Source organism: Bubalus bubalis, chromosome 14 (assembly GCF_019923935.1).
Source record: "Bubalus bubalis isolate 160015118507 breed Murrah chromosome 14, NDDB_SH_1, whole genome shotgun sequence".
Classification (NCBI taxonomy): domain Eukaryota; kingdom Metazoa; phylum Chordata; class Mammalia; order Artiodactyla; family Bovidae; genus Bubalus; species Bubalus bubalis.
The window spans coordinates 57,207,252-57,230,613 of NC_059170.1; the positions used below are offsets into that span (position 1 = coordinate 57,207,252).

The following is a 23,362-nucleotide window of genomic DNA, read 5'->3' on the forward strand; positions in this document are numbered from 1 at the left end:
TAGACTCACCATTAGCGCTTAAGGATAATTAAACTAGCCCATTCTCATCACTGTCATATATTTTTTCATCTCTGCCATCGTGATGAGTAAAAAACAGTACCTTGTTTTAATTTATATTTTTAATTTCTAGAATGATTCTGTATATGCTTGCTTTCTATTTGCATATGTTCTTCTACAAATAAATCAATGGCTTGTGCCCATTTTTCCACTGAGTTAGTGTTTTTCTTAACAATTTATGAGATCATTCTACATTACATATGGCAACCATTTTTCCATTTGTTCTAAACATTTTATCCAAATTGTCTGTAGCTCTTTAACTTGAAATGATGCTTTCTAATCTCTAGAAGGTTTTAACATTTGCACAGTCTAAATCGACCACTATTTTTCTCTGTAATTCCTTTTATTACTTCTTCTCATGCTTTGTTGGTGCATAAGCAGAGACTGTGAAATAGTCAGTTCATATTATTTGGTTTCTCTTAATTTATTTCTCACATTTAAATCATTAATATGTCTGGTTAATACTGGGGTATTCTGTATAAGGCAAGACTTTTATTTATTCTCCTCAAATCAGAAAAATTTAAGCATTATCAGAAAATGTAATTTGGTTCAATTCTGATATTTGGGAGTTTATGTACTAGCCCAGTATGTCTAGTTATAAGAAAATTTTAAAAATACACTAGATATTTAAGAAGGTATTTTCTCTATGTGGTATGAAATTATAAATAAACTATATGAATTTACTTTGTTGACTATATTAATTTATCAAATATGCTATGTAATTTCCCTTTGAATTGATCTCATGTAGCTAAGTAACATGGTGTCAAAATATGTTAAAAAAAACTGTTTTCAGTGCTGCAGACATGCTTAGTCTTTTTTTTCATGCATTTTTTAATATGAAATTTAATAGGAAGTTAGAGAGAAATACACTGTTCATTGCTTGCTGCTTCCATGGAAGCTCTGTGTCTTCTGTAGTTTAGAACAGATAAAAATTATAGAATGAGAAGACATAATTTGGGTGCAAAAAATTTAGCTGTTTCCATTTAAAGCTTCTAAGTCAACTGTTTTGCCAGAATTAAGTCCATTAACTCACCAAAAATCAATAACTCACTATAAACCTATGTTAGGCAAATTGATCTTTTATGTTAGCATTTAATATAATTAAAATGATAAACATAAATGATACTCACTGAATTCTAAGGTTGTAAATGAAATCATTTGTTTTTGGATACTGAAGGTTGTTATGAAAGATTTGGGGGGAATTAGTATTATTTCCTTTTTTTAAAGAGTTTTTTATGTAGACCATTTTTAAAGCCCTTTTTGAATTTGTTTCAATCCTGCTTCTGTTTTACCTTTCGGTGTTTCAGCTGCAAGGCATGTGGGATCTTAGCTTTGCAACCAGGGGTCGAACGAACACCCCCTGGATTGGAAGGCAAAGTCTTAATCACTGGACCGCCAGTGAAGTCCTAGTATTATTTCTAATGAAGGCAAATATGAGTAGCAAATAGGTTTAGGAAGACAAGTGCTCACTGGACTATGTTGGGTGTGAAGCAGTATAACTTCTGATCTCTTTACTTTCTACTCTTAATTTAAAATATTCCTATAAAATATATGAACCAACATGATTTGAGCTACTTGGCCTTCACATGAATGTAAATATATTTACAGATACATGTAAAGATATGTTCTTGGATAGTTTGCAAAATGCATTTCCAGGGGCCAGCATTTAAAATGCTAGGCATCCCTAAAAAAGTACAAAATCTGCACCATAACACCTGAAAATCTTAGGACTACTACATGAATCTAGATGCCATAAAAACTTAGAAATAAACAGAAGCAACACAAAAGTATTTTCATTCTATCTACTGTGTGTAGGCATGGCAAGGGGCTGCCATGATGCAGAGCTGAATTTACTGATGGTATTGTGTAAATGAAGCATGGGGATTACGATAGTGTCCTTATTTGTTAACCTTGCAACCCATTAAAAAATTATAGCCTGCTGGACAGTCATAGCCTCTTTGTGAAAAGACAGAAAGAAAATATGCTTTTGTGTCACCAGGGTATTTTTTCCTACAATTAATCTTTTTCTTCTCTTCACAATGGTCAACACAAATTGCCAGGTGCACCATAATTAAGAAGAAAAACATCTCCCCCCGAAAAAGGAGCAACTCTGCACATTATTCAAAGAAATGATGTGATGTCATTGTACACTTTTGAATACAACAGCATAGACTCTGTGATCAAATGGCCACTCTCCAGTTATATAAATCCTGTACCATACTTCTCTCAAGGAAAATGCAGGTGCAGTTAAGTCCTATCAAATTCAGTGTATAACAATTTTATCAAAACAAAGACATAAAACAAGCAGTTGGTTGACTATTTTATTTTTAAACTTCATACTTAGTTGATACTTAGTTCCTCAGCTTTCATTTGGACATTATTTACTGGTTTAGTGAATGGGGGCAGAGTGTGACTTAGGTTGATAAGAAGAAAATTTAATAGTGCATCTAGGTCTGCTAATCTGAACCTTCTAGATTCCTACCTTCTACTTAATGTACAGATTTCAACAGAAGAAATAGATATATTTCACTTGTTTGTTCCCTCTTCTCAAAATTGTACCTTGCTCTCTGCCTCCCACCCTCAACTTCATCCCTTTCTATTTCCTCCTGGTGTCCTAAGCCAAATTCGAGTTAAAGTGTATATAAAGGAGGGAAAAAGAAAAAAGAATGAAATCAGAAAAGGTAGGAGATATGTGGAATATTCTGGAAAAGTGTGTATCAACATAAAAAAAAATGAACTGAAATGAAGTTTCCTGCGAAGATAGAACACAGTCACTTCAAATCTACAGAATAAAGGTAGGCAACTAACAAACAAATCAAGTCTCTGGCTTTGCCTGTCCTTTCTGGAAGTTCCAACCCTACCCATTTTTACCTGAGATGCACTGATGAGAAAAAACTCGTCTAGTAATTGGCTTATGAGGATAGACTCCAAAATAAAGAGGCTTCAGCTGCTGTGACAAGATCATTTCATTCAGTTTTTTCTGCAGAATGAAATATTCTTCAGATAGCTTTGAGACCTAAAAAAGAAGGTCAGGCATCCAGTTAAATCAAAGAAAGGACTTCAGCCATCTCCACAGACACCCTGGAGATCTGATCAATTTCTGATCGGCTCCTTGTGGGGTTCAATGTCCTTCTTCTCCGGGACTCACCCTGACCCTGCAGCAGGTCAGACAGAGTGCTCACTCTACGAAACCTCCTGTTCTGCGCACCATCTCACATTTTCCAATCCAAACTGCCAAACCCATCACCCTCCAGAAGTGTTCTCTGCTGGTAACTCCTTCCTGGAGTCCCTGAGCTCTGTCTTCCCTCCTTAACCATTCTGCTGCCCTGGCTTTTCTTTTACCCTGAGGAACCCGTCTGCTGACTTAGACTGTATTAACTCCCTCCTTTCCTGTCCAGGCTTCTTCATGTGGCTTTATTTTTTAATTTTTTAAAAACTTTTTATTTTGTGTTGGGGTATAGCTGATTAACAATGTTGTGACTGTTTCAGGTGAACAGCGAAGGGACTCAGCCATACGTGTATATGTATGTATCCATTTTCCCCCAAACTCCCCTCCCATTCAGGCTGCCACATAACATCGAGCAGAGTCCCCTCTGCTGCACAGTATGTCCTTGTTGGTTATCCATTTTAAATGTACCAGAGTGTACATGTCCATCCCAAACTCCCAAACTATCCCTTCCCCTCATCCTTCCCCCAGCAATCATAAGTTCATTCTCTAAGTCTGTGAGTCTGTTTCTGATTTGTGAGTTCATTTGCATCATTCATTTTTCGACTCCACATGTAAGGGATGTCATATGATAGGGCTACTTTCTTCCTCATTCCATCTGGGCCCCTCTCTCTACCCTGTGTGACAATACAACCTGCTAGGTTGAAGTGGGGCTCCTACTTTCCTGTCTCTACCACTGCTCCCGTGAGCACTGAGTCCATCCCCATGGTATTATCAGGCAGCTCTAGGTAGATGCCCAGCTACTATACATCTCCTGAATGTCTCAGTCCCAGAGCAGGTCAGGGTCCTAATCTCTGCTTTGGTCTTTACAGTGAGCATGTTAATCACAGGAAAGGAAAAGCTGCATGTATATTAAACTCATTATTTCCATGTGCTTAGACCGAAAAGGACAGGAAGAGGATGAATTTATCAATGACTGGTCTATGAATAGCTAGAGATTGGAGATGTTCAGGGCACATCCATAGCAGTCTGGGGGTGTCCACAGGCAGTGGGCTCAGCCATCATCAGACACTCAGGAGTAATAGGTAATAACCAATTATGAGATTTCTAACCCATTATGCTATTTCTTCTATGATTTCTTACACTATTGACTTCCCTGGTAGTACATACGCATTTACAATATGCATTTTACAGGTCATCTAGTGACACTCCTTCACTTTACACAGGAGACTATAAGGGTGCTGACACCTAAAGCAGAGAAGGCAATGGCACCCCACTCCAGCACTCTTGCCTGGGAAATCCCATGGACGGAGGAGCCTGGTAGGCTGCAGTCCATGGGGTCACTAAGAGTCGGACACGATTGAGTGATTTCACTTTCACGAATTGGAGAAGGAAATGGCAACCCACTCCAGTGTTCTTGCCTGGAGAATCCCATGGACGGGGGAGCCTGGTGGGCTGCTGTCTATGGGGTCGCACAGAGTCGGACACGACTGATGTGACTTAGCAGCAGCAGACACCTAAAGGGATCTTCTCAAGGTCAAATACCTAGAAAGAGAGAGAGCCTGAAGGGGGCAGGGACAAGGCCGTCCCTGTGATCTCTCTGTAGCACTAATTCATCAGAATTCCATGTACAGTAAGTCCCCTACATACAAACCTTCAAGTTGTGAACTTTCAAAGACGCAAACGTGCGTTCACATGTCCAATCATACAAGGTCACACGTCTGGCATACACTGTCACATGCGTGCATCCTCTCCCAGTAGCTCTGCTTTTGTGTGCTTTACTGTATAGCACTGTGTGGAGTACACCACTGCAGTATCTTTATTTATTGCCTGTTCACTCGATGCCTACCCCTGTAGACCAGCTGTCATACGGTACTACTCTACTTTTCAAGGGACTGTAATGTAAGATTAAAAATGTTTTTATTTTTTGTTTGTTTTCTATATTATTTGTGTGAAAAGTATTGTAAACCTGTGACATTACAATATATATAGCTGATTGCATTAGTTGGGTACTTAGGCTAACTCTGTTGAACTTAGGAACAAACTGGACTTATGAACACACGCTTGGAAAGGAACTCCTTTGTATCTGGGGGACTTACTGTACACTCAGAAGTTCTATTGCCCCTTTTACAAACAGCTGAAACACACCTACGAACAGCACGAGATATTCTTCAAGAGGGAATTTTCCTTTGTGATTTTTCTTTATGGTTCCTCACTGTTGTTACGATAGAACATGCAGATGGTCATCTTCACTGCATGTGTTCAGTGATGGTACTCACCTGATCCTGGTGCATAATTATGTCTTCTTAAAATATGTGGTAGAGAAAGCTTAGACTCTAGAAGATTTTGAAAACTTTTTTTTAACACTATAATGGGAGATCTCAGAAACATGGAAATTTGCACTGTCAAATGCTAGCATTTTAGTAGGCTGTATCACTCAATGACTAGTCTCTTTACTATACTAGATTTCTATCATATATTATACTATTTTATCATAGAAAATTATTTTAAAATATATGGCTATTTGAATAGCACAGCCTCTGAAACATTTTATTGAAAAGGTTTGCAGTCTCATAAAAACAGATGAAACAGTTACCAACTGTTCGTTTAACTCAGCTATTGTGGAGTTCCTAGAGATCTGTACTAGTAAACACATCTGTTCGTTTACGTACCTGTCTTGAAAAAATTGCCAAGTCACACGCTTCTTTTTCTGAAATTGCTTTTGCATCTTTATAACTCTTCATCCCGATGTTACAGGAGTCCTCAAGTTTTGTGGGGTAGGAATACAAATTGAGAGTATTTCTTGCTACTTCTGTCGGTGTTGCAACGACCTTTTGATTTCTAAAAGAAGACATCCTGTCCTTCCGTAACTGCTGCCTCCTCTTGTAGCCCCGGTATTTGCTCTGAATGAACACTGCGGCTCTGTCTTCTTCCTGGGCTTGCATGGCTGGTTTCACCTGCCTCTCCTGGACCGCCCCGTGGCTCAGATGGCTCCTCTGATGGCTGCATACAGGTGCGTTCTGGGTGATCACAGATGTCTTCTTTTCTTTGTCCTTGCTATTTTCATTTTGACAAACCGACCTCTGGCTGAGACAAGGGTCTAATGTCTTTTTGCAAGAAGGCTTGTTAGGACCTGGAGTCTCCTTGTCTGCTGACCAAAGTCCTGGGTAACTTGGCCTTTCTGATAGGGCCTTCTGTTCTAGACATGCTGCTTTCAAGTCTTCGAAATTCCTTTCCTCTGTGTACTTCTGATAAAAATTCTGGACCACTGTGTCCTCCTTTCCTATTTTCCTTATCTCACTATTTTCTTCTAAGTCTTTCATATACTTGTTACTGGTGTTTGCTTCTGCCCAAGCATCCTGCACCGGATATAGTTCTTGCTTAGCCTCTTCCTCATACATGTTGTTCATTTTTTCCTGAGTCTGATATCCTCTGTTGCTACTTTCCACAGCATTCGTGGCTTCCCCCTCAGCTTTGAAAGTACAAGTTTTCACTACAGATGTATTCCCTTTATTATTAATATTTGGAGCTGGAGCTGGAATGATGGTTTCATTAGCAGAGACTGAATTCTCTGTCTGTTTCTTCACAAAAGATTCCCTGTGTAAAATATATTGCATCAGAATATATGATACTAAACTAGAGTTTATTACCTTGTTCAGTAATAGCACTGTTATGTTGGGAGAAAAGCAAAAGAGGCAAAAAAACTAAAAATTAAAAACTTACCATGTCACAATAATCAAGTGTTTTCCCAAACTGTCCTTTCTAGGGACAACCATGATGGCTACACAGATAATGAGAAAACCAGCATCAACTTTAGAGTGAGAAATAACCTAGCATAATTTCACTTGCTGAGGTATCAAAATTCTAGGAATTTAATCGCTTTAAGGAGAAAAACCAATATCGCATATTAATACATACACATGAAACCTAGAAACATGGTATAGATGAACTTATTTGCAGGCAGGAATAGAGATGCAGACGTAGAGAATGGACAGGACATGGGGTGAAGGGGGATGGAATGAAGAGAATAGAACTGATGTATTGGACTGCCACGTGTAAAATAAATAGCTAACGGGAACTTGCTGTATGGCACAGGGAGCTCAGTTCAGTGCTCTATAATGACCTAGATGAGTAGAATGAAGGAGGGGATATTAAGAAGGTCCAAGAAGGAGGAGATATGTGTATATATACAGCTGATTCACTTCATTGTAGAGCAGAAACTAATACAATATTGTAAAGCAACTATATCCCAATTAAAAATAAAGAGGTATGTCCTTTTCCAGACAAAGTACCTACAGTGAGAAGTGTGTAAACTATATAGTGTAGAAACTATATCTAGATTTTTGAGACCAGTATTGGGGATGTTCATTAGGCTGGCATGCTGTACTTTGATGACCTCTACATCTATGGATCACAGAAAATATCTTACAAAATTAAAGGAAAAGCAGTGTTCCTGCTACAGTTCATGATCTTGTAATATGCTGGCTAAAATTTCACAGCTGTGCCTTTATTAATATCCTTTCCAAAGGCTACTTGGAATGATTTTCACTTAACTAGAAAATAAGATATTTTTTAAGAAGGAAAGTGTGGTCATTGGAATGAAATGCCAACAAACTCTCAAATAGAATAAAGGACACAGAAGTGGCCACGGGGTGTCCACTGACATTTGATGCCTCACTGTTAGGAACCCGGTTAGGTATGAGAAAGACTGTGGACTTTATTTCATGACTTTCCAGTGTGAAAAATCTATAATGTCAAGATAGTATAAGAATGAATATTATTTTACCTTTTATTTGCAAAGTTTTTCTTGTAGTCAAATTCCTGATCTTGAGCCTGAATGGTTTTTACTGCTGTGTTTTGTGTGTTAACAGTTTCCTTCCTTTGTTTCCTGGCTAGATGGCCTCTTGCAGCTGAAACATACGAAGCCCAGAGTAATGTTAATTATAATACATAATAAATATTACTTGAATGGGTAGAAACAAATGAGTTTTGACCATCAATGTCAAAGAGGAAAATGAAATTAAAGACTACAAATAGAATAGGTTCATAAAAAATATGGGACTCATTAACAAGACTGTTCCAGATGACAAGCTTTAGCAAGAAAATAATTAAAGTACCTTTCATGTTAAGGGGAGTATTAATATGAAACTAAAATGATAGAGATGACCGAAGTTGATGAAAAAATGGACTCACTCATTTGTTAAAAATCTGCTGATGTTTATGTTCCTTTCATTTTTTCCATGTTCAAACTATTCATGGGAGAAAACCCCTATTATCTAAGTACATGGCTTGGACCTTTTGGCCAATTATCTTTGGAGCCAGATATATTTCAAAATTCAGATTTAAAGTTTAAAAAAATTTTTTAGAAAAAAAAAACTGAAAATAGAACTGCCTTATGATCCAGCAATCCCACTGCTGGGTATACACACTGAGGAAACCAGAAGGGAAAGAGACACGTGTACCCCAATGTTCATCGCAGCACTGTTTATAATTGCCAGGACATGGAAGCAACCTAGATGTCCATCAGCAGATGAATGGATAAGAAAGCTGTGGTACATATACACAATGGAGTACTACTCAACCATTAAAAAGAACACATTTGAATCAGTTCTAATGAGGTGGATGAAACTGGAGCCTATTATACAGAGTGAAGTAAGCCAGAAAGAAAAACACCAATACAGTATACTAACGCATATATATGGAATTTAGAAAGATGGTAACAATAACCCTGTGTACGAGACAGCAAAAGAGACACTGATGTATAGAACAGTCTTATGGACTCTGTGGGAGAGGGAGAGGGTGGGAAGATTTGGGAGAATGGCATTGAAACATGTGTAATATCATGTATGAAACGAGTTGCCAGTCCAGGTTCAATGCACGATACTGGATGCTTGGGGCTGGTGCACTGGGACGACCAAGAGGGATGGTGTGGGGAGGGAGGAGGGAGGAGGGTTCAGGATGGGGAGCACATGTATACCTGTGGCAGATTCGTTTTGATGTTTGGCAAAACTAATACAGTGTTTCAGGTTTAAAAATAAAATAAACTTAAAAAAAAAAGAAAAGTAATTCAGGACAAAGTAACATATATTCGGTAACATTCCCCATGGCAATTCAGCATTCCATAATCAAACAGATGATTATTTTGCCAGAAAAACGCATAATTGTTACTAACTGGAATGAATAAAGGACTATGAATATTAGGTCATGCTTCACTTTCAAGTGAGTTATGAAAAATCTCTTTTCTCAGTGTTTTATGAAGTTTGGAATTGAGGATAAAGAATTAAATCTCAGTTACAGGGTTTTCATTTTTGATGACCCAGTGAGTCATCAAAAGGGCTTAAATGAGCTTTTACAGATTGACAGAAGTGGACCTCGAATCTCTTGTTAGTCAGCTGCTCTGCCCACCATGGTAGTGTTCTTAAGAATGCAGGTTGCAAATAAATGGTGGATCATAAAATCAATTTACTGGGCCAAATCTAGCATCTAGAAATGAAATGGAATAAATCAGAATAGAAAACTATCAGAGTGCATTGTGCATAGTACGTATATTGGGTTACAGAGTAAAATACACTTCTTATTATGGATATTTAGTTGAAAGTCTTTAAAAGATGGCTTCCCTGGTGGCTCAGAGGTTAAAGCGTCTGCCTGCAATGCAGAGGACCTGGGTTCGATCCCTGGGTCAAGAAGATCCCCCTGGAGAAGGAAATGGCAACCCACTCCAGTATTCTTGCCTGGAGAATCCCATGGACGGAGGAGCCTGGTGGGCTACAGTCCACTGGGTCACAAAGAGTTGGACACGACTGAGTGTTTCACTTTCTTTCTTTCTTTAAAAGATACTGAATCAAGCCAGGCTGGATTCTAAATTTTGCTTCCTATAGAAAAACAGAAAGTGAAATCCAAACTCTATTAATATGTTTAATAAAAACTTGTGAAATATGACTATAAATATTCTTTCCCTATGGTTAATAGAAAGAAATGGATGCCCTTTAACAAAATGAGATTTCATTAATTTGTCAAAAAGTGTGGCAAGTGTAACCTTTGGAATAAAATAGGGAAAATGATATTGTCCAATGGGTTATAATAATATGATTCTTGAAATGTACAATTAATTCAGTATCTTGCACAATAGGTCAATTGTGTTTCATTGTGACAGCAAATTTAAGAATTATTCTGTTTAAAACAAAACATTTATTCAGATATTAAAAGTGTCAATCTCTAAAACAATCATTCAGATTTAATACAGAGAAAGTATCAATTGAAATTAAACACAAAACCTACATAAGACTGGAGGTTTGTAAGTAAGATTTGATTTCATGCCTACATCTAAACATAGCATTATATTTTGTTACACAGTGAGATGCTCGGAGTGGTTACCTGACTGTATTATTATAGCGCTCTCTTTCCTTTTCTCCTGTATTTTTTGGTATCTTCTTGAACCCAAGAATCCTCTGACACAGGCTTGAATCAAAATCAGCTTGTCAATGGCTTCCTTTCGCATTAAATTTAACTGTTCCACATGATAATACTTAAGGAACACCTTAAAAGAATTAAAATAAAATGCAAATAAAACTATGGCATGCAGGTATGAAACAGTCATGTGGTGCTCAGAAGACCAGATTATGTTCAAAATATTTTTTTGACTTTGGAAATCACTATCTTTTGCTTCTTTGGCCTGGATGTTGCTATCACCTTATAGATTTTTATGTTTGAAGACAGTCCCTCTTTGAGGTCGCAAAGAGTCTGACACGACTGAACGACTAACACTTTCACTGTCACACAGTTTAACAATCTTACTGTTTCTTTGCAATAGGTATCCAGCTTTTGTTGGATGGCCCAGTATGAGTGGAAGATATCAAACTCTTTCATCAAGGTTTTAGCAATAGATACTCTGGGCAAAGCTAATTTTTATGCTATTTTGAAAGGAAACAATTAAATTGCCCAAACTTAAAAATTCTTACAAACCTAATGTGTAAGAGAGAGGACAATTATAGGAGTTCATTCACCAATTGCTTATTGAGACCTATGCTACATACTTTTCTGCAAGGATACCAGGGACACTTTCTGCAAGGATACCAGGGGCATTGCCCTCACGCGCTCACAGAGTTGTCAGTGGAGAGAATAAGGCAGAGAGAGGGCCCCATGGAGAACGAACAACTTTCTCACTGGACCCAGTGGCCACCGTAAAGACCAGAGGGCTGATTTTCAATGATTCTAAAATCAAAATGAATGAAAGCAACAGGGGAGCCTGAAGACTTGGAGTTGTTCTCAACTAAGAGTTTTCAGCCTCCCTCAGGAAACAGGAAGGTATATTTTTTATTTTAATGGTTGAATGTATTAATGAAAATCACCTCAAAGAGAGTTGATTGAATCCACTAAGAAAGTCACTTAAATTCAAATTTAAGAGCTGAGTCATGAGACCTGGTGACCCTAACTATAGAACTCTCCCAGTACTTTGAAGCTTGGCACCAAGGGCCAACAGTTTAACATTACAGGTCTTGACTGAATTTAGTTTTAATTTCTACAAGACTCTAGACGTTAATATATTTAGTCCATTCTACTGTTGACAATTCATTTAAAATTCAATCTATCTAAAAAGGTCATTTTTTTTTTGCACAACATTAGAAATGTTCTTATATTGTATCCATCCTAATGAGTTGGAAAAGGTGAAGTGGAAAAATACAAATAGCTTTAAAATGCTACTTAAATATCATGAAAAACTGGAACTGCAAAGGCTTTTTACAAGTTAAAACTCCATTTGAAGTTAGGCATGTGTTTCAGACCATATATCATGAGATTTCAGCCAGAAAAATTCATCTTTGTGAGAATCTGAAAGAAAATGGTGTGAGAAAAATACAGATTAAAAAAAAAATCTTTCTAATGCTCAGAAATTCCCCTCACTAAATACTAAGGTAAATATGGATTTTTGAATACAGAATATGGGCTTCCCTGATAGCTCAGTTGGTAAAGAATCCACCTGCAAGGTGGGAGACCTGGTTCAATTCCAGTGTCAGGAAAATCCACGAGAGAAGGGATAAGCTACCCACTCCAGTATTCTTGGGCGTCCCTTGTGGCTCAGCTGGTAAAGAATCTGCCAGTAATGCAGAAGACCTGGGTTCAATCCCTGGGTTGGGAAGATCCCCTGGAGAAGGGAAAGGCTACCCACTCCAGTATGCTGGCCTGGAGAATTCCTTGGACTGCTTAGTCCATGGGGTCACAAAGAGTTGGACATGACTGAGCAACCTTCACATCACTGAATATGGAGAACACTCAGTATAAGATAAAACACTTAAAAATTCCCTAAATTTTTACAGGACTAACTTGTGTTTTTAAAAATTAATTTTTATGGAAGTATAGTTGATTTACAATGTTGTATTAGTTCTTGCTGTACAGCAAAGTGAATCAGTTACAAGAAAGACAAATATCATATGATATTGCTTATATGTGGAATCTAAAAAATATAGTACAAATGAACTTATTCAAAAAACAGAAATAGAGTCACAGATGTAGAAAACTAATGGTTATCAAGGAGGAAATGAGTGGGGGGATAAATTAGGAGACCGGGATTGACAAATAGATATTACTATATATAAAATAGATAACTAACAGGCCTAACTTTTCATCTGAACATTATGAAAATCCTAACTTTTCATCTGAACATTATGAAAATCCTGTCCCACACCTCCTGAAGCTAATACAAATTTCTTGGCAAATGTGGAATTTCAGTCCACATCTATGGTGTGGCTGATAGCAGTTACTCTTGAGTGGTCAATCTGAGCACATCTGCCTTAGCTTGGCTCTTTCTCCATCCTCCCCAGTGATACATTTAGTGTCCTCCTGGGACCTGGTACCATGTTTATCTCCTTATCTCCATCTTGTTTGTAATGCTGTGAGGATATCTGAGAAGAAAATACATCCTTTTTCCAAGAACCCATCCGTCTTACTTCCATATTCAAAATGGATTATGATTTTGTATTTCATTCTTTAAGGGATTAAATAAGCTAAGATCTCATACTGGATTATGATTTTGTACTTCATTCTTTAAGGGATTAAATAAGCTAAGATCTCATAGGCTCTCAAATTTGATCCATAAACATTCCAGTATCCAAATCCTATAGTGAGTCTAGTAATAACATTTCACTCCAGATAAATTTCAAGTTTACAACAGAAACAGATTTGAGAATTAGGAAAAAAAGAAAAACAGAATCCTACTGAATTCATTATGATTTTCAACAGCTTTCTGACTATATTTGGTGGTAACAAAACAGAGAAAATAAAAAATATTCTAGACTCGTATGTTCCACCCTTTCGGGGATAAATCTTCAAGATATATTTTTATTGAATTTATTAAAAGAAATCTGTATGAGAGCAAAATATCTAATTCTGCTGAAGAAAGAAATGTTTATGAATTTATCAATTTTCTTTCCCTATTACAAGCTACAGATTCTATAACATGAAAAGCCATGATATTTTCTATCATTGCAATATGTAATTTTCCATACATCCACTATAAGTATTACTTTTTTTCCTTGAAAATTACATGAAAACATTACTTTGGTTTTCCCAAGAGCCCAGTTATCAAGACCAGCTTTTTCCAAAATGGCGGCACACGTGTCAGGGCTCAATGGAGGCTCTTCACACCACTTGTAGCAGAGAACCTGGTACCTTTGAAAGGGAGAAAGGGCTGGTTAGTATTTCGTAAAAGTTCAGGGTCTCAGGAGCCTGGTGGGTCCTTCAGGCTTCTTAGAACAATTCTCCAGTAAACGGAATTCCAGACTGACTACTTGTGCAATTTGTGTTTTCCACTTCAGTGATTCCTTTCCAACATGTGATCTTTTAGTGATAAAGCCTCTGCCGGTTTTTTTCCATCTGAATCCTAAGTGTTCTTTCCTTGTGTCCCCTACATTCCCATCCCACCCTGGCCTCCCATTTTTCCTTCTCTCTCTCGGTCTCTTCAACAGGCCTCATCTTGAGACTTGCTGCTTAAATATTAGATTTTTCTGAGTTTCTGTTTCTTTTTAAGCTCTGTCCATGTGTGTCTCATCTACATGCATGGCTCTAACTGTTCCCTATATGTGATGCTTCCTATACATACATCCTTAGCCCTGTTTTCATAAACAGGAAACACATTACTCCTGGCTGCCTGCTAGACACCCCCACCTGCTTATCCCACAGACACTTTAGACTCAGCAAAATGCATCACCTTTTCTTTCCTCTGCTAGTGCCTATCTCCACGAATGGTGTCAACCCTTCTTAAAAGTGAAAGTTGCTCAGTCATGTCTGACTCTTTGCGACCCCATGGACCATACAGTCCATGGAATTCTCCAGGCCAGAATACTGGAGTGGCTAGCCTTTCCCTTCTCCAGATGATCTTCCCAACCTAGGGATTGAACCCAGGTCTCCCGCATTGCAGGCGGATTCTTTACCCTTCTTAAAAAGGCTCTAAAACTAGGAATCTGCACATCATCCTAGATTCTCCCCTATTCTTCACTCACTGTATCCAACCAGCTTGTGCTTTGTTGTGCCTCTTGATTTAAAGCCAACATACTGACTCTACTTTGTTTTTATGAGTTCACTTCAAGGTTTATATGGTGGCATTTGAGACCACAGCACAGGAGGTATTAAGTAATTTAGGGAGTTTGGGACTGAAGCAAAAATAATAATGAAGATAGTTACAGCTGAAATGCATTGTCTACATTTGGTTCTATCTGTAGCCTTCCTAAATATTGCGTCATTCAGTGCTCATAACCACCTATACAGTAGATGCTAACTAACATCATCACCCTTATCCACAGATGGGAAGACTGAAGCTCTAATGTTACTCAAGTGATGCTGAACAAGGTCACACGTTTAGTATAAGTGGCAGAATTGGGATTCAAATCTGGATTTTCTCACTTTAAAGCATGTGTACCTCTCCCTTCGCTAAATTCTATTTGTGTTAGAGCTCTGACAGCCAAACAATTGTGCATCAGTGACTGGTGGAAAAATGGATCCAACTTCAGTAGCTTTTTAGTGTAAGGGCTCATTAGAAATAACTACAGTAAAAACCCAGTGTCTTGTGCAAAGTTAAGTTCATGTTGTGTGTCTTCCTTTAGGATTATCTCTTTGTCACACAATAGAAGAGTTTATCCATAACAGAATGGACAAAGGGTCTGATGATTTTACATCTTACAAGGAGGGTTAGTCAAAGGATAAGGCTGGACAGGGAGGGTTATTTAGTCCTATTTACACCTCCACAGGGCCTTTACAAACTGTCCTGCCTTCCTAAGAGTCTATGCCAATTTGGATGACAGTTTTCAAATTTATGACAGAGAAAAGGCTTATTAGCCTTTATTTCTGGAGCTTTCTAGATTCAGAACAACTACTCACATGTTCTCCAGAAATTTAGTTTTTGTGAATAAGGAAAAAATAATTTTTCCTTATTCACTTATCATGTAGTAATTTGCTATTCTGTAATAGCATGGGGTTGGAAACATATTTAAAAACTTATTCTCACTTCTGACCTTCCAAATAAGTAATGCTCAATCACTCAGTCATGTCCAACTCTTTGCAACTCCATGAACTGTAGCCCACCAGGTTACTCTGTCCATAGGATTCTCCGGGCAAGAATACTGGAGTGGGTTGCCATTTCCGTCTCCAGAATAAGTAATACAATACATCAACTACAGAATCATCAAGAAAATAGGTTCAGCTCTTCTACAGTCCATGTTGTAAAACAATGGATAGTTTTGAAACTACTGGTTTAGTCTAGCATCCAGGGCTCTCTCTTCATAACATTAACCTGATCAGTCTTCCCCTTTGATCCCATCTTTATCACTCCTGTCACTTCACTAACACACACTGCTGAGCCAGTCTCACCTACGTCCCTCTGGTTTTCGGAGCACCAACCTGTACCCAGAGATGGCCCCTTCCTGTCTTCTCAATGCCTCCCACCAGATCCCAGTGCAGCACTTTTTCTTGATATTCTCTCTTATCAGCCTTCGTGGAGATCATCCTTCACTTTCCTAAACTCTAACACTACAAACCATCTCTTTGGATCTTGGTATTTATTAGCCTGCACTGTTTACTAACTTTCCACATCTATGGCTCTGAGAATCCTAAGTGGATTGTTCATTTTTGAGGACCAAGTAAGTGTTACAATTCACTCTTCCAGACTAGATATGAAAGTGAAAGTGTTAGTCGCTCAGTCATGTTTGACTCTTTGCAACCCCATGGACTGTAGCCTGCCAGGCTCCTCTGTCCACGGGATTCTCCAGGCAAGAATACTGGAGTGGGGATAGCCATTCCCTTCTCCAGGGGATCTTCCCAAATAGGGATCAAACCTGGGTCTCCTGCATTGAAGGCAGATTCTTTACTGTCTGGACCATGAGACTAGATACAGGTAGAGAAATTAAAAAAAAAAAAAAAAAAGGAGATTCCTTGACAGTCCAGTGGTTAGGACTCCATGCTTACACTGCAGGGAGCATGGGTTCAGTCGGGGAACTAAGATCCTCCATGGCACACAGACAAAAAGTAAATAAATATGCTGTCTCATTTAACATCACAAATAACCTTGTGAAACAGGTACCATACAAAAAAGAAAAAAATGGATGTAAAATTATTTTGAAAATATTAATCTAAATTAGGTTAATTCCAGTATATTCCAAGTACATAATTGCTTTTTTACCTGCTGAACTTCATCTTAAAAAATCTATAAGCCACATTTAAGGTCTAGTGAGTCTTAAAAAAAAGTACAGATAATCACAACTTCCTTTTGATTTCTAATATACTAAAAGTTGGTTATTGTGCTTACAATACAATAAAGAAAAAAAAAGTCACTGTCTTCCATAGTATTTAGCACAATGCCTTGTGTATAAAAATAGTCACTGAAGTTTAAGGGTACTTCTCTTAAGATTATATTAATGTTATTTATATTGATAGTTACGGAGAAGGCAATGGCACCCCACTCCAGTACTCTTGCTTGGAAAATCCCATGGACGGAGGAGCCTGTTAGGCTGCAACCCATGGGGTCGCTAGGAGTCGGACACGACTGAGCGACTTCACTTTCACTTTTCACTTTCATGCATTGGAGAAGGAAATGGCAGCCCACTCCAGTGTTCTTGCCTGGAGAATCCCAGGGACAGGGAGGCCTGGTGGGCTGCCGTCTATGGGGTCGCACAGAGTCGGACACGACTGAAGTGACTTAGCATTAGCATTGATAGTTAAGCAAGTTAAAGATGAACTCTATAGAAAAATGAAAAGTGTGATGATAAGGTCAAATTTTAATTTGAAATTTGAAACTCAAGAACATGTGGGTTACCTGCTTTCATGTACACAATGGAGAATTTCCCTATGTTACTTGGGTCTCCCAGCTGACAACAGACAGTTCCAGCCCCTATTAAGAGTTACCTTCTCTTTTGATACACAATCACTTTCGTGCCTTCTTTCTAGAACATCTGAGTCATTTTCTTTCTGTTTCCTATCATTCTTCTCAAGAATTTTTATAAAAAATGTCCAAGGAAACTTAAAAAGAAGTTCACACACCGTTTTATAAAGTTGGCAAAAAGTATCCGATGTGAATATCCCAGCCTTCGGATTCTTGCTGTTTCCAGAACGCCCGTGTAGCGAAGCTGGAGCACAACCTTTTCTTTGTCATATTTTCTTGCCTGACGTTCATTGTTTGGTTTGATGCAGCGGATGAAGTGAGGTTGGCCGACCACCATTTTAGATAACAAATCCATCAGAGAATACTGTAATTTGCAACAAAAATAAAATTCCCAGCATAGCATATAAACACTTAGCAGCCTGCACATCTTTCTTTTAATTATAAGAATAAAATCTGAAAACTGAGTGTTATACAGTAATATATAATTTTTATTAACATATACTTTAATAAAATTGTACTTATAGTATATTTTTAAAAATACACTATATTTATGATATTTACTATTAAAAATGTAGAAGCAATAGCTAGGAATGTACGTATTAAAAGGTTTCCTGTAAATTCTTAAGGCAACTTTAATTAATAGATAATATTGTTTTCTCTTACCACAACTTTTATTAATAGGCTTAATTAACATGAAAATGTTACATATTAATTTCAAGGCTGGTGCTTGGGACTGGAAAGGCCCTGAATATTATTTTTTATATAGTTTGTTTGGAAGTAATTATATCCTCTCAGGGAAACTTGACAAATTACAATATTTAGGCACAAATTTGGTTTCCTCCTTATACTATGAATTTCCTTGTCTAGCTCTTTTTTTCTTTTTTCTAAGAAAGTACAAAGTCCTTGTCAGTTATCATCTCCTAGGTTAAAACAAGGACTGAGAAGTTAATGCACTTTAATATATAAGATACAGTTATGTGTATGTGTGCTAAGTCACTTCAGCCATGGCTGACTCTTTGAGACCCCATGCACTGTAGCCCACCAGGCTCCTCTATCCAAAGGATTCTCCAGGCAAGAATACTGGAGTTGGTTGCCACTTCCCCAGGGAAGACAGTTATAAAAACAAGCAAATCCATTAGGTACTTAGGTACTCTAATCTGCTCTGGTTTGATGATTTTTTTATTTTAGAAATATTTTAATCAGACAGATATGAAAACTGTCTTCTGCAGCAATACCTTATTAAAACAGCAGCCAACTGCTGGATAGCAGCAACACAGTAGGATAATCATGGTTCAACTAAAAGTGGAATCTCAGAAAACTGGTGAGAAATGGAATATTTCCTGCCATATCAGTAAACAAAGGATGTCAGTCATTAGCAATTGCAGCCACCACTGATGGTGAGCTGGTGAGCCCTGAGGGAACTCAGGAAGGAAAGAACACCTGCCATCTAGCAGCCATCAGACTGCAGCCACTCCCTACAGTAAGTCATGAGAAAATTAAAGAATAAACAGAATATTGGCCCCAGACAGGTGAAGTGCATATCAAAGGAATAATTTCAGTGAACCCAGACTCTTGCATCTTCCTATACACAGAAAAGAGCTAAATTCCTCAACTTCAGATATCCGGTTTTCTTTGTTTAACAATAATCTTTTGATGTTCGGACTACCTGCCCTTTTTGGGAAAACTTCTATATACCCTGGCTCTCTCCTCGTCTCTTCAGAGCAGTTCTCTCAGGGTTACTTGAGATGCTATTTCTCAGGCTTGAAGTCCTAAAAATTCCCGCTGAGTAAAGCATAACTCTCAACTTTTAGGTTGTGAATATTTTAAACATCAACTCCAGTATGTCAAAGACCAGAATCATAACCGTTGAATATATGGACAGAGACAGCTGTTGCTAGCTGAATCTCCTTTACTGATGGACTTTTCAAGCTTGGGTGATGAAGCCAGTGCAAACTAAATCCTAGAACTGGGCAACTGACAAAGCACTGGATTTGCATGGCTTCCTCATGGGCACTGAGACCCAATTGTGAGCTTCTTCAAACAGCTGGGCTCTGACACTGTGGGGGCCTTTTCATTACATTTCTCTGTAATGAAAGTGAGTAATGAAAGTGACTCACTCTCTAAAGTGAGTCATGATCACTTTAGTCCCACATCTTTCAGGCACTAGAGAAACAAGTGTGATGGACGTGTCTGCTGGCATTCTGAGCAAGAGCTCCCTGAAACTTTGGCACTGGAGATACTTAGGGACCAAGGCAGAGTGCTACATTATGTTCATTCTCTGCAGAATGAAAAATAACTGAAAATATGTTACATAATGTATGGAAAACATACATATGTTACATACTTAAAATATATTACATACTATATGGAATATATCCATTTTCACTACAGCCTGAGGTACAAAACAACTTTATGAATGAATGGTTTAACATACACACAGTGTTTGATACAACAGTGGTATGAAAATGGCCTTGCATAACTCACTTAAAGCAAAAGAAATAATCTGGCTGTAAATAGTCTCATTCAGCTGTGCTGGAGCCTGCTCTAAGGTGGATGTACCTGAAGCAAATGAAATACTCAGCATATAAACGCATGAGGTGATACTCAAAGGTGATTAAGCACACACAGTCTGCTACAAGCTTAGGACCTGAAAAAAATATTTAATAAAGCTAGCTAGTTATTTTTAAAGGTATTTCATGACTCTGTTGAGGACTGGATTTATTCACTGAACACAGAGTAAATTTAACCCAATTTCCTCCTCTCCCTCCATGTTACATGGAATCAATAATTTCTAAGTTTTAGGTGGTATCTTATTCATTTTCATTGCCTGGTTAATTACCATTTCATCAGAAGATATAAACAAGACCAGGAACCAGTAATGAAGGCAGGGTAGGTTCTCCAGCACACACAGAGAACAAAGGGCTTCTTTTCTTTGCTATCTCCTATCTTGTCCCAGGAAGAAAAGTCACCTTGATTCCACGCTGAGGTCACAGTGAATCACTTCCTTGGCACATTACTGTATTTCCCCGGGGTCCCTGCTCTTTGCCCCATGTCTACACTGGTTCTATTTTTCTCTTGAGGTTTTCAGTTCATCCAGGTAAAGGGAGGTATTGATGGAGATGAATGCTTGACCCTGTCCCATATGTCTGTCCACCCTAAGATCATTCAGGTCTTGAAGAAGGATTGATGGTTATCATATCATTGAATGACAAACCTTTTTAGGCTTTATTCTAGTGAAAATGTGCTTGGTTCTACAGAAAAATTGTAACCAAGCTACGGACCTCCCTTAAGACTGATCTAATATACAATAATTTTATCGATAAAATACCAAAGTAAACCAATCCATAGGTTTTAGACAATACCTAATATATCCTATATCTAACAGATAGTAAAGGAAATACAACAAAAATTCTTCTTTGCTAATAGCATTCTGATATTTGTTACTTACTTTTAACTGGCAACTATCATTTAGAATAAATAACATGCTTAAGCACAACATATCATAATGTCACCTCTTACTCTAAAATAGGATGCAACTGTTTGTGTTTTCATGTTGGTCGTCTCTCTGGCACGACAAGTGGCTTCTCCAGTTTCACCCTAAGACCAAGAAAGACAGTGATGCTTCAGCATCTGTTGTACTTTACGATCTACAGGGAGCACATGGAACCTTCCTTAGTCTACCCTTTCACATACATAAAATGACAAAATGCTGAATTTTTACTTTAAAGTAATTGTTTTGTCAGTCTCATTGGGATTTTAATCAGTTTTCCATGGGATGTGAGTATCTCTGACTTTAGCTAATACATATTTAGTTGGTCTTGGAGTAACATTAAAACTAATTATAAAAGAAGAGTTTGGACTATATCAGAAATGCATGATTATTTAAGCGACAAGCAGTAATATGAACATAACAATATCTGTTGAAGTAGAAAAGAAAGATCAAAAAGAGAAAATGAAGGGAAAGGCTGTTTAGCCTTCTCATACAAATACTGCCATTGTATGAGGAGGTTAGGTTCTTAGACTTACTGCCATGAAAAACATTTTCTTACCTTTGTCAGGTTGATTGATTTTTCTGAAGTCCTCATTTGATAGTTTATTATGTTTTTAGTTTGAGAATGTGGTAGATTACCTATGGAAATGTAGAGAAAATTCTTTAGAATCTTTAATGGCTACAAGGTTTCCTCCACTTGAAAGTTAAAATAAGAATTGCCAGTCCCACAATATGCATGCTTGGTTAACTAGTCATTGAGACACTTAGAAATAAAATAATATTACTTGAAAACCTATAACTAATGTTAAATTCAGAAAAAAGTAAAACTTCCAGCTTAAAAAACAGAAAAAGTAGAGGTAAGTGTTAGATTTCCTTTTACCTGCTATAAGATATAGGGTGATTAAGACAAAGGAAGCAAATGATGGCAACAATAACCCTGTATACAAGACAGCAAAAAAGACACTGATGTATAGAACAGTCTTTTGGACTCTGTGGGAGAGGGGGAGGGTGGGATGATTTGAGAGAATGGCATTGAAACATGTATAGTATCATATATGAAACGAGTCGCCAGTCCAGGTTCGATGCACGATACTGGATGCTTGGGGCTGGTGCACTGGGACGACCCAGAGGGATGGTACGGGGAGGGAGGAGGGTTCAGGATGGGGAACATGTGTATACCTGTGGTGGATTCATGTTGATATGTGGCAAAACCGATACAATATTCTAAAGTTAAAAATAAAATTTAAAAAAATAAAAAAATTAAAAAAGGAAGCAATCTGCTTCTTTGTGTGTGTGTTTTAAATAGCACCTGAGATTTTCTTTTTTTTTTTTTAAGATTTTTTTTTTGATGTGGAAAGTCTTTATTGAATTTGTTACAATATTGCTTCTATTTTATGTTTTTGGTTTCTTGGCCACGAGGGACCTGGGTTCTTAGCTCCCCGATCAGGAATCAAACCTGCAGCCCCTGCTTTGGGAGGCAAAGTCTTAACCACTGGACTGCTAGAGAAATGCCCTCAGCTTTTCCTTAATGCAAAGTCAGCTTTAGAATGGACCTTAAAAATCATATGGATCATTAATTCACATGAAGTAATTATATGCAAATCAAACATGGTTGAGAGCAAAGGACATTTTCAACCTAACATTCAGAAATATGTGCCTGGTGCTGGGCTATATAACTGTACAGTCGAGGTTATGAAAAATCGTGGTGTAGTGAAAATATTATGTCCTTTGAAGCCAGGAAGACCTGGATTTACATACCAGCTGTAGTGCTTAAATTGTGGATTATTTACTTGGTCTCCGAGTCACAGTGTGAGTCCATAAAATGGGGATGATAAAGCCCACCTCACAGGATTTTGACGGCATGACAGTGGATCTGGCGTTGAGGTGGGTGCCTGGAAATGTTAGCTGTTTTTCACTCCTTGCGCACCCTTCCCACCGCCCCCACCAAGCACAGTACACCAACCAACCTACAATCCATGAGTGTATCATCCTAGGAGAAGTGTCTGAAATACCTCCAGAATTCAGTGTCACCTCAGGAAGACTGTTAATTTTGTCCTTTTAGGCGATAAGTAGAGGCTGTGTTTTGGCAAAATTTTCCCTTTTTTTTTTTGTCTTTTGGTGGCTGTGGAAGGTTGGCTCTGAGCTAAGGGTGCAGGAAGGAACCCTGCCTGGGCTGTGGCTGGCGGTGCCACTGCTCTGGTCTCATTCCCCTTCCCTCATCACTTCAGGAAAAGCTCTGGGGTGAGAGCGTGGCTTTTCTGCTGGGCTGAAACTGCCTCTGCACAGG

General features: G+C 38.0%; 1 protein-coding gene across 1 annotated transcript in view; it reads right to left on the reverse strand.

Annotated features, from left to right (window-relative positions):
* Positions 1-23,362, reverse strand: part of MYO3A (myosin IIIA) — a 161,527-nt gene that overhangs the window by 21,049 nt on the left and 117,116 nt on the right. The window contains exons 22-29 of the mRNA XM_044927476.2: positions 21,635-21,714; positions 21,105-21,182; positions 17,744-17,949; positions 13,774-13,885; positions 10,598-10,760; positions 8,010-8,133; positions 5,896-6,820; positions 2,929-3,073 (exon numbers count right to left, since the gene is read on the reverse strand). Coding sequence (XP_044783411.2) covers positions 2,929-3,073; positions 5,896-6,820; positions 8,010-8,133; positions 10,598-10,760; positions 13,774-13,885; positions 17,744-17,949; positions 21,105-21,182; positions 21,635-21,714 — 1,833 coding nt within the window. The remainder of the gene's footprint in view (positions 1-2,928; positions 3,074-5,895; positions 6,821-8,009; positions 8,134-10,597; positions 10,761-13,773; positions 13,886-17,743; positions 17,950-21,104; positions 21,183-21,634; positions 21,715-23,362) is intronic.